This window comes from Pyrus communis, chromosome 8 (genome assembly GCF_963583255.1).
Source record: "Pyrus communis chromosome 8, drPyrComm1.1, whole genome shotgun sequence".
Taxonomy (NCBI): domain Eukaryota; kingdom Viridiplantae; phylum Streptophyta; class Magnoliopsida; order Rosales; family Rosaceae; genus Pyrus; species Pyrus communis.
In genome coordinates, this window is record NC_084810.1 from 5,087,500 (window position 1) to 5,099,360 (window position 11,861).

Sequence of the window (11,861 nt, forward strand, 5' to 3'; positions counted from 1 at the left end):
CCAGCTGGGAGGTTTATCACCCCCATTTTCTCGCCCGGCAGCTCGGCTATCTTCAAGGCTGCCCAGTCCCCCTGCTCGCCTCTCGGTCTCTCCTAAGTCGGGGACGTCTTACTGGTTCCTCTGAAAGGGAATGCAAGACGTCGGACCAGGAGTTCCAAGAGAAGTGCAGGAAATTTCGGCTTCGGCAGACGGTTCCTGAATCTTTGGGAACCGACACCTTCGGGGACTGGTGGGAGGAATATACCGGAGATTTCTTCGGCGCCCCGGCCGAAGATCTGGTGAGGAAGATCTTCGGCGATCGTCCCGGATCAGCATCCTCGACACAACCCAAGGAGTCGGCCCAAGGTAGTATTTCCGCTTCTTTCCTCTCTGTTTTATCTACTCTGTTATTAATTGCTTTGCTTTTCAGGGGGTCGTGGGCCGAGGACGGTCGAAGTGGTCGCTGCGGTGGCAAAGGTGACGAAGCTGGTGTCCAAAAAGAAGACCCTGGTCACCGAGCGGACGGTCCCCTCCAAGCGCCGTCATCGAGAGGCCGAGCCTGCGGAGGAGGCCCCTCGCCCTTCTAAACGCGTCAAGAAATTGGCGAAGAAGGGCGAACGGGAAATTCATGTCGTCCCCAGTGACACTACTGGGACGCCTGCTCTTGCCGGCTCTCCATCTGTGCCGGCTGCCGCGGCATCTCTAACCGCGAATCCTCCAGCCGTCTCCCCGGCCGATCCAATCGCCGCACCCGCTCCAGCTTCGGAGCCGGTCGTGGCCCCTGAAATGGGGAAGTTAGCTGCGCCTGCCGAGGCACCCTCGACTCCAACGGTCGTTTTGGAGGTATAATTCTGCTCTTATTTGTTTCTTTAGGTTTCTGGTTGTAACGCTAAATATTCTCTTTTGTTCAGGATGTCGAGAGCGAGAGCGACGAGGTCCCGTTGCAGTGCCGTCGTCGACCAGTTAGCTCTCCTCCCGTCCATCCTCCTCCGGTAGTCGAGGTGACTGTTCGATCGCGTTCTCCTGCGGCGGATCGTGGCAAGAGACCGATGGCCGATCCTGAGGCTACGGCCGAATCGCCGATCCATCCGCAGGATGAAGATCCTCCCTTTCCTCCACAGGAAGTCTCTTCGGCCTTCGTAAGTCTCGCTTTTTATTGTGTTGATTTTTTTTGTGTGGCACATGTTTTTAAAAGATTATTAAATGTCAGGTGCCCGAACATTCATATCACCGGCAATTTTATGCGCCGAGGGGCGTTGTCTATATTTCATGGCCTCCATCGTGGCCATCTAATGTAGATGACCTCCATCGGCCGCGTGAATTGCGTAGCGGTCTAAGGCACTGGGCTCGGCCATTAAGTTCCCTGGGTTCGAGCAATGACCCAGAGGGCATGGCCGAAGTCTCCTCTCGGCAGGTCTAAAAACACATCCCCTTTTTTTATGCATTATATCACGACGTCTTCTTTCCTTCACAAAGTTTTCCTTTTACGTGCAGCCGTCGTGGGAAGTGGAGCTTGACGCTCTTCTTCAGAGCACGATCGGTGAGGCCGGCTCCTCTGCAGCTCCGGCCGAATCGGCGGGAGCCACGCCAGCCGAAGTCTTCGTGAAGCTGCACGAAGTCTTGTCTCTGACTGCCTCCCAAGCTCTCCGGTGCAAGGGCCTTGACTCTGTTGGAGAGTGTCTCAATGACCTCGCCAGTGGCGGTCACCTGAGCCCGGAGGGTATCTCATTCCTTACCGATCTCCTGGAGCGGACTCGGCAACACTTTCTCATCTTCGAGCGAGCCTTACAAGCCGAGGACGATTTGAAGGTGGCCAAGGTCGCGCATGAGGCTGGTCGAGTAGAGATGGAGGCGATCAAGGCGAAGAATGCAAAGCTGACCGAGTTTGATCGTCAGATCTCTGACCTTCAACGTCAAATCTCTGACCTTCGACGGCAAAGGTCGGCTGCTGCTTCTGAGCTGGAGAAAGACTTTGAGGCCAACAAGGGTCGGCTGACGGCCTTCGCTGCCGGTGCACGGCGTATCCAGCAACTGCAGTGTAACAAGAAGACACGGCAGGCTGAGATAATTTTGAGCGAAGCGAAGTGGCTGGAGCTGAAGGCTGCCCTTGAGACTTTCCTCCCCTCGACCCCTTAGGACTTCACCATTGTATTTGTATTTGTTCTTGTAATGATTTTTTGCTATCAATACAATGGTCGTTTTGCTCTTAATACAATGGTTGTTTTGTTATTAATACAATGGCCTTACTCTTGCATTTCCCATGTAATTGGATAGTACTTCTTTAAAAACTTTCCATTAATCGGCAACTTATGAACTGAACCCGTCCGATCTCTTAAATGATATGCCCCCTTGCCGAGGACTTTGTGAACGATGAATGGTCCTTCCCAATTTGGCGACCACTTACCAAATCTGGGGTCTTTAATCCCAACAGGCAACACAGTTTGCCAAACCAACTCTCATTCGCCGAACGTTTTTTGTCTCACACGCTGGTTATATGCTCGCTCGGCAATTTTCTTTTGTGCAACCAATAAGTTACCCGCGTCGATTCGACTTTCTTCTAAGTCTTCTAACTCTTGTCGCATCGCTTGAATGTATTCAATACTGCACAAATCACTCTGCTCGATTACTCGCAACGAGCTTATACTCAACTCGACCGGTAACATAGCATCGTGTCCATAGGTCAACGCGTAAGGAGTGGTTCCAGTGGCTGACCGGGGTGAAGTTCGGTATGCCCATAATGCTTCATTTAACTTCAAATGCCACAATCCAGGTTTCTCTTTTACCATTTTTTCAAGGATGCCGATCAACACTTTGTTGCTTGCCTCGGCCTGTCCGTTTGCCTGTGGGTAGTACGGCGTAGATTGCTCGAGTCAGATCTTCAAACTTGCCGCGTATTCCCTAAACCTATCGGCCGTGAATATAGTGCCATTATCAGTTATGATTGTTTCTGGCACGCCGAATCTGGTCACAATATTCTCCTCTACGAAGTTGCATACCTCTTTAGCCGTTAATTCGGCGTATGACCTGGCCTCGACCCACTTAGTGAAATAGTCAGTTGCTACAATTATCCACGCGTGTTTCGCTGCCCCCGATGATGGCGTAATTTTGCCAATTACATCAATTGCCCAACCCATGAACGGCCATGGTTTAGTAACCGAGTGTAGTAATTCGGCCGGGGCTCTCTGCACGGGTCCATGGATCTGGCATGATACGTATCTCCGTGCATATTCGATGCAATCCTTTAATATATTGGGCCAAAAATAACCGTGTCGTCGGAGCAACCAGCGCATCTTTCGTCCAGATTGGTGTGCCCCGCAAATTCCTTCATGTACCTCGGCCATTGCTTGAGCAGCCTCGTGTGGGCCGAGGCACAACAGTAGTAACCCATCCTCGCCTTTGCGATATAATTCATTTTGATACGACACGTAATTTGTCGCGAGCACCTTCGTTCTTCGGTCGTGTTTCCCATTGGGGTTATCGAGGTACCGTAACATCGTCTTTCTCCAATCATCTGGTTCTACTTCGACGGCACATACTTCTATGGGACTCCTCGTTCTAATAGGGATGGGAGCGACATTACCCGTGTACGTATTACGTGCGCGCGCTGGAGAGTTTGCTGATTAATCAAAACGGGGTACGAGCATTGACCCGTGTTCGCAATTCCCATAATTCGACCTAGTTTGCCCCCCATGAGTTGTGCTCCGGAGGCAATCTGGGCGAGTTCGTCGGCATCAGTATTGTGGATACGTGAAATGTGTTCAAATGTGATTCGTTCGAACGACTCGGCCAGGTAGGTGGCGACCATGTGATAGGGAGCTAAAGTACAACTCATGCAACGAAATACGCCGTTCAGTTGGTTAATCACAAGTTCGGAATCACCAAGGACAAGAACGCGGGGGGCCCGCAGGTCGTGTAAAACATGGAGGCCGATAATGAGGGCTTCATACTCGGCCTGATTATTGGTGCAGCTGAAATCTAACTTGAGAGAAAGATACCATCGGCAGTGATCAGGCGAATGAATTGCGATACCGACACCTGCCGAGGTCGAAGTACTGGAACCATCAAAATGCATAGTCCAATGATTATCGCGTGTGGTGACGAGACCGATGTCGACCTCGCCCCCCTCAAGACCGTAAGGGGATGGGTGTTGTGCCAGGAAGTCGGCGAGGGCTTGCCCCTTGACGGCCTTTTGTGGTACATACTGAAGGCTGAACTCGGATAAGGCGAGTGTCCATTTCCCAATCCGGCCTTTGACCATATGCCGAGTCAGCATGTAACGAATTACGTCGGTTTGGGCGATGACCTGCGTAACTGTGGGGAGCATGTAATGCCGAAGCTTGGATGCGGCGAAAAACAACGCTAAGCAAAGTTTTTCGACAGGGGAATAATTAAGTTCTGGTGAATTCAGGTTTCGGCTAAGGTAAAAGATAGCTTGTTCGCGGCCGACGTTGTTATCTTGTGCGAGTAGGCACCCAATGGATTCAGCAGCTGCCGAAATGTACAATTTAAAGGGTTTGTTGCGACAAGGTGGAACGAGCACAGGTGGGGTGGAAAGGGCCACCTTGATTTGCGTAAACGCAGCTTGATGCTCTTCGCGCCATTCAAATCGGTCGGTCTCCTTCAGTTTAAGTAGTGTAGAGAATGCTTTCATTTTACCGGCCGAATTGGTGATGAAACGACGGAGGAAATTGATCTGCCTGAGTAACGACTGAAGCTGTTTCTTTGTCGTCGGCGGTGGGGCGCTAATGATGGCGCGGGCTTTATTTTCGTCGACCTCGATGCCGCGATGGTGCACCAAAAATCCTAAGAAATTACCGGCCGACACACCGAAAGCACACTTGGCCGGGTTCATCTTGAGGTTGTTTTTGCGCATGCGAAGGAACGCTTGCCTCAGGTCGTCAAGGTGTGTTTGACGACGTTTGGATTTTACGACCACATCATCGATATAAACTTCGACGATTGTACCGATTAAGTCGTGGAAGATCATATTCATGGCTCGTTGGTATGTGGCGCCGGCATTCTTGAGGCCGAAAGGCATGACTACCCATTCGTAAGTACCAAGTGCCCCTGGGCAACGGAAAGCCGTTTTGTGGACGTCAGCTTCGGCGATGAAAATCTGGTTATAACCCGCATGACCGTCCATAAAAGATAGCAGTTCATGATTAGCTGCGGCATCAATTAATAAATCTGAGATCGGCATCGTATATTCATCCTTGGGAGTAGCCAGATTTAGATTACGGAAATCGATGCAAATGCGAAGGGCACCGTTTTTCTTTAATACGGGGACGATATTGGCCAACCATTCGACATACCGAGCGGTCCTAATAAACCCGGCTTTTAGAAGCCGAACTAATTCTTCCTTAATGCCGAGTTGTACTTCGTTTGAAAATCGGCGAGGAGGCTGTCGAAAAGGCTTACACCCCTCCTTGATGCGTAGCTCATGCTCTACAAGGTTTCGGTCGAGGCCTGGCATTTCATGATAACTCCACGCAAAACAATCTTTAAATTCGTGGAGTAGTTTATGGAGTTCGACCTTCATGGACGGTGGGAGTAACGCACTAATAAACAATGTTCGAGGATCCTCGGCCGTGCCGACGTTCACTTCTTCGAACGGGTCCTTGACTTGAGGTCGATGGTCTTCGAGTTCGGCCGGCGCAGCCTGAACTTTATCGAAAGATAGAACGGGGCCGTTATCTGCTTCGGCCAGAAATTCGACTAAATTGACGCCAGAATATGGTTGCTTGGTAATGGCGTACCAATGGGCCAGCAGACGTTCCATTGTGGATGAAACCGCGGCCTGACGCTGTTCTTGTGTGGTGTGTTCAATCATCGGCATTGATAACCAAGTTCGCCAAACCAAGTCTCGCCGAATCCTGTTGGACAGTCTTGGCGCCGACCTCAATCACTTTTTGTACTGAAATTCTCGTCGGCCGTCCATCCTCATTAAGGCCTTGGAGGGTGATGTAGCCGACGTGATCATCATAATAGCGAGCCTGAATCATGTTGGTTTTGAATGGTTGGTTATCGGCTGGGTGAACTACGACCGATTTGCCATCCCAAAAGATGAGGACTTGGTATAATGATGAAGGAATGCAACTGGTTTGGTGGATCCAGTCGCGGCCAAGTAATGCGTTATAATCCGTCTTGGAATCAATGATAAAGAATGCCGTCATGTGTTGACGACCGGCAATGCTAACTTCCAACGGGAGCACCCCTTTGGTCTGAGATTTGTCACCAACAAAGCTGCTCATAGTGATCCCTGACGGAATGAGTTCATTATCAGAACGGCGTAAAGCCTTCATGACGGATATTGGCATAATGTTGACTGTGGCTCCACAGTCGACAAATACTTTGGAAATGGGAAATCCTTCGATGTGAGCCGTGACGTACAACGGCTTCAGGTGTTGGAGATTAACCGAGGAGGAGCGGGGAAATAGCTCGGCCAAAGCTGCCTTGAGGTTATCTCCGCTCTGGTTTTCTCGGTCGTCGTCGTTTGCGACGAAGTCTACTTGTGTGGCTTCCTCGGCAACTACGTCCCCGTCCAAAAAACTTGACTGGTGGGTACTCGGTTGGAATTCAGCTGGTAGAACGTGTACCATACTAATCTCCATCTGTTCGAGGACCGAGGGGCCCATTGGGTCATGGTCGTCGTCTTCCGGAGAACTATCCTCTGTAGCAGTCGTCGGAAAATCCTCGATCGAACTTTTGAGTTCCTCAGTAAAAACCGGTATCCGAGACGTGGGAACCAAATCGAGTGCGGGTGAGCCATTTCCTTCGACGATGTGGACTGCCGAAGATTTACGTTGGTCCTTTGTTACACGGGCTCGTTCTTCATATGCAATACGGGCGTTCCTCGTGTCCAGATAGGTATCCAATCGTGCTATCCGTTTTTCCTCGTCGGCCGTGAGGCCGAAGAGCGATACAGCCGAGAAGACTTCGAAATGATAGCGTAAATGCTGAAGGTCTTCGAGCGAAAAGGGTAATTCGGCGGCGTCGATATCTGTATACGGATCGACCTCAAAACCAAGGACCCGAGCCTCCCGTATATGTTGAAACCGAGCTTTAATGGCTGGATCAGAAGTTTTCTGGATAATTTGCTCGGCATCAGGGCAAGTTAGCGCTAAGTCGAGGGCTTCCTGATATGCCTTGGGGAGTCCGTACAAGTCATTTGCGGAGTATTTCTTATGAAATTCTCGCATGTATTCCATGGATGCACCGAGGAATGGAGGGTGCAAGTTGCGCCGTATTTTGATAAACGGCTCGCGCGGTGGTAACGGAGAAAGTTTCCTTTCGGCCTCTTGTGTAAAGTACTCTAGACGAGCTCTCGTTTCCCCAGGCCGGAGAAGGATCTTAATACGTTTCTCAGCCTCCTCAATGGTGGTTTCGAAATCAGCATCCACTACCTTCTTCCCTTCGGCTAACTCGGTCATGATAGTCGGGGTTGGCCGTTCGCTACTATCTTCCACGGCCTTTTTTGGTTGCCATTGGTTGGCCGGGCTGGCCTGCGCTTCTCGTCGTCGAGCCATGCAATCTATCCGTTGACGACGACGTTTTTGGGATTTGGACAGCGCCGTGTACAAACCAGTCGGAGAATTGTAACTGTACCAGCGTTGATCCGATGTCCTTGGTGGTTTGAAAGTTTTGCGATCGGCTGGTAATCCCGAACTGTTGGCACTGCGCGAGTAATAATCTTCATTATAGAAAGGTGCGTCGAAATCAAGACGCCGCCTGACCGAGGTCTGGTCTTTCGGCTGTACTTGTGGGCCGAGTCGATCAAACACTTGACGTCTTGGACCTAATCCCTTTGATGATGTTGTAGGGGTCGTGGGTGGTGTTGAAGATTTCTTCCCAGGTTCGACTGGTGTTTTACAATGGTCACATAAAACCTTCGATCCACATGTTTCGTCGGATTTTGACCTTGTCATCGGCTTATCGGCGGGTCGCACCGATTGTTCCGTTGGTGGTGCATTTGAAAATATATCAAGCTTTAGTCTTGTTTGACCATTTTGTTTACGGATATGCTGCACCGGGACATATTCGGCCTTCCCTTTGTTTTTGGGAAGATGAGCATCCACCATACCAATCGTTGTTGAAGGGAAAGGATTAACGTCGACCGCTATCTTTTCCGGAAATTTCAACTTTCCTTTTTCGATCCAGCTTTGAATTGTGTCCCGGAACACAACACAATTATTGGTTGCATGCTTATTAGAATTATGATACTTGCAGTATATCTTTCCTTTTAATTCATCGGCCTTAGGGATAGTATGCCCCGGCCGAAGCCTGATGATTTTTGCTGCCAATAACTGATCGAAAATTGCGTCAGCTTTGGTGATATCAAAAGTGTATACTTTTGATGACTTACCCGTTTCCTCAGCGGTCAGACGGGTTTTGGCGTCTTTGGTATGTACTTGCGCCAAAGCCTTGCAAACATAAGGTTTGTCTATTATTATCTCGGCTGCATCCACACTAGCATACTGAGGGTCTTCACTTTCGGCCGATGCATAGCTCACCGTGGGGTTCTTATACAACGTCCCCCGGGATGGTGACTTTGATATCTTTTCTTCTCGGAGCAGATACTCATATTGTTCGACGTGTTGAGCAAGTTCGTACATATCTCGAATATTTGCCCCTAGAAACTTCTTTTTGTACTCCACGTCTAATCCGTTGAGGGCGATCTTGACGAATTCCACTTCGGGGAGTGGCACTCGGCACCAATTCCTGGCCGATTTAAACCTTGTTAGGTATTCCATTGGAGATTCATCAGATGCTTGAGCCATCCTGGCCAAGGATAATACGGACATCTCCATCCCTGGCCGATAGAATTGTTCATGGAACTTTTCAACCAACTCTTCCCAACTCTGCACGGAGTTGGGTGGAAGATTAATGTACCAGGCGAAAGCTGAGCCTGTCAGTGAAAAGTTAAACAGCCGTAGTTTGTAAAAATCACTATTGACGTCCCCACACTGCGCTGTGAACCGAGCCACATGTTCTAGTGAGGATAAAGATGATTCCCCGGCGAAGAGGCTGAAATCGGGGATCTTAAATCCTCGTGGGTATTCAAACCTTTCCACATAAGCCGGGTATAGGTGAATGAATTTTGGAAACTTCGGCCCTTTCTTTAGGGCCGAATCAATCATTCTCTGGACTTCGGTCACGTTTATGGAAGCGACTTCTTCTCCCTGGCTTGGTCCCTCGGCTCTATTTCCTGGTCCTCTTCTTTCTAGGGGGACTGGTTGTGGCTGAGCGGACCCTCTCTCGGTTGGTATGGGCACATTCGTCGGGAGCTGCCGCGGTTGGCCGACCTGGCCATCTTCGAAAGCTTTACTGACTAGTAGTTCAAGCATTCTGGTCTGTGTATCGCTGTTACTACGTATTGCGTCTAGCAAATCATTCATCTTCTGACCAATCGACTGCTCGACCTGACGATATTGTTCATCCAGTCGTCTTCGAAGGAATGTCCTAGTTGGTGGATCGGAACCTTCCCCACCATCGTCATCACAATCTTCCACAATCCCTTCCATGAACATTCCAGCTGTTTGATTCGGGACTGCGAGGTTGTGAGGTTGCCCGCCGAGACAGACTTCGTGCTCTCGGCGTGTTAGACTTGTGGCCTCGGGCGGCGCAATTATGATCGGATTTTTTGTAGAGTGCAAATCCTGCCCAAGGCCTTGCACTGGTAAGTCAGTCGTTGACTTTCCCATGGTTGTTTTCTGCTTCGTAGACCGTGTCTCAATGGTCATGAACTCCGAAGGTTTAGCATAAATGGTCCCACTGGGCGTGCCAAAATGTTGACTCTAAAAATTACAAAACCTACGTGGCGCGCAGGCCGAGTAACTAAGAAGCTAACTACGTCCTTCGGTCGAATGCGGGGCGTGCCAACTCGTCGGCCGAGCCTGGCCGAGGAGTAAAATTTGTTGATGTAGCTTTGAGCGCGTTGCTGACTTCTTTAACTTGCGATTGCGACCGAGGAAGGAACGCTCTCGGTCTTTGGGTTCTACAGCCTGAAGACAAGGCTGCTAATTCTGCGGAGTTCACAAATCGTCTGAGCCCGATTCGGTCACTATGATTATATTCGTGAGAGTATAAGCACGTCGAATCGAGATCAAGGTGTAGGGGCACAGGTACTCGAACGTGATGTCTGTCTTGATGGTAAACGTAGTTCGGCCGTCGGAGTGCCGAACCCTGAAACTCACTTATGAGTATCCAATCATAAAACCACTCGGCGACCAGTACGCCGAGCAATGTAATTCGTAACACCTAACTATGCCGAGAAGGCTAGCAAGGTGACCTCTGCCAACAAAGGTTCGAAAACCTTTCTCGACCGAGACTTGGATAGATAATCGGTCGACCTCGACGCAGTGCTGTTTATCCAAACTGAAGATGCTTCTCGGTCGGCTGATTCTGCGGCAGCAGTGCTGTTTATCCAAACTGAAGGTGCTCGCCGGGCGCTTCCACAGTGCTGTTTATCCAAACTGAAGGTGTGTTGGCAAGAAAAGAAAAGGAAAAAATCTCAAGATGTTGAGAGGTTTTGCGCAGGGCAATTGTATGCTGATTCGAAGGTCCTTTCTGCTTGCATGATTTCTTGTATTTATAGTGCCCCATTCCTTGAAACCGACTCCGATTTGGATTGGGAGTCCTTGTCCCATTTCGCTTCTTCTTCGAACAAACCTATTCCTACTGGGATTCTGAATTTTCCTTCTTTTCGGGACTTCATTCCTTGCTGGTCGAGAATCCTAGTTGCACCAGGACTTCCTCGACCTTTCTATTTATCTGGACTACTTCTGATGGGATTTGGCCGACTGTGCCAGCTGGCCCGGGCCTTATTATTCGGCCCATAGTATTTATCATCTCCTTGGGCCGAGCACATCCTGCTGCTCGGCCCAGCAATAATATTTCGGGCCCAAACAAAACCTCACTCGGAAAATTTGACCGAGTGCTGTACCCGCCTTAACCTAGAGAATACAAATGATACCTGCAAGATAATCTCTCTAATTAAGCTTCTCCCTAGCAATCCCTGTACCAGGAATTGCACCTAGGAGTGACTATGAGAACAAGTTCATTTCGATTAAAAGATGGATGCTTCTGTAACATAAGATACAATATTAGTACCTAAATCCTGCAATTACATCAGGATCACTTGTCAATACTTCCGGATGTCCAACAGAAATCCAGCGCCGCTCAGCCTAGACAATTGGAAGCAGCAAAATATATCAATTAATTCACGTACACTTCGATATGCATAAGTGCTACACAACAAAAAATCACTGTTCTAAAAATTCCCGCCTAACGCCGCCTACATGCTAGGTAGTTGATTATCGCCCCAATTAATGTCTAGACGTTTGAAAATTAAGAAATGGCGCCTAGACCTATTGAAGCGCCCGCCTAGACCGCCTAGGTTGCGACTCACTTAGACATAAAATAGAGACTTGTTGCATACTTAAATGAATACACAATATATCCTTGTTCCCATATTTTCATTATGTTCCAATACTTCATAATATATATGTCATTCGATTTTGTAGTTTATGATGAAATTATACATATTTTAAGTATAAGCAGATACTTATTTACACAAAATATAATAGATTTATTTAAATCCGTCTAGTCCACCTAGGCACCCGCTTACGCCCCACCTAGTCACCTAGGCACTAGGCCCCTAGCCAGCCGTCCGACTGGCGCCTACATGTTTTAGAACTTTGGAAAAAACTATTTAGTTCAACCTGCGGGTATTCGCCCTGAACAACTGCTTTCGAATCAATTAGCTTTTCCAATATTTGCATTGACTCCACCACTTGAGTGGTGAGAAAATTTGTATGGAGTGTTGGAACCCTATTGGACTCTAAACTTATCACATTAGGGTTTAAGTGGAAACTAGAAATAGT

The 11,861-nt window shown here is 49.0% G+C and overlaps 1 protein-coding gene across 1 annotated transcript; it reads right to left on the reverse strand.

Moving 5' to 3' along the window:
* Positions 1-3,517: 3,517 nt before the first annotated feature.
* Positions 3,518-4,303, reverse strand: LOC137742815 (uncharacterized). Its single transcript, XM_068482767.1, has one exon. It carries the CDS (start codon positions 4,301-4,303, stop codon positions 3,518-3,520), a length of 786 nt encoding a protein of 261 aa, XP_068338868.1.
* Positions 4,304-11,861: the final 7,558 nt, after the last annotated feature.

What these genes read in the sequence shown, in the direction of transcription:
- LOC137742815 (XM_068482767.1), bottom strand. Translation starts at nt 4,303, where the DNA reads ATGCTCCCCACAGTTACGCAGGTCATCGCCCAAACCGACGTAATTCGT.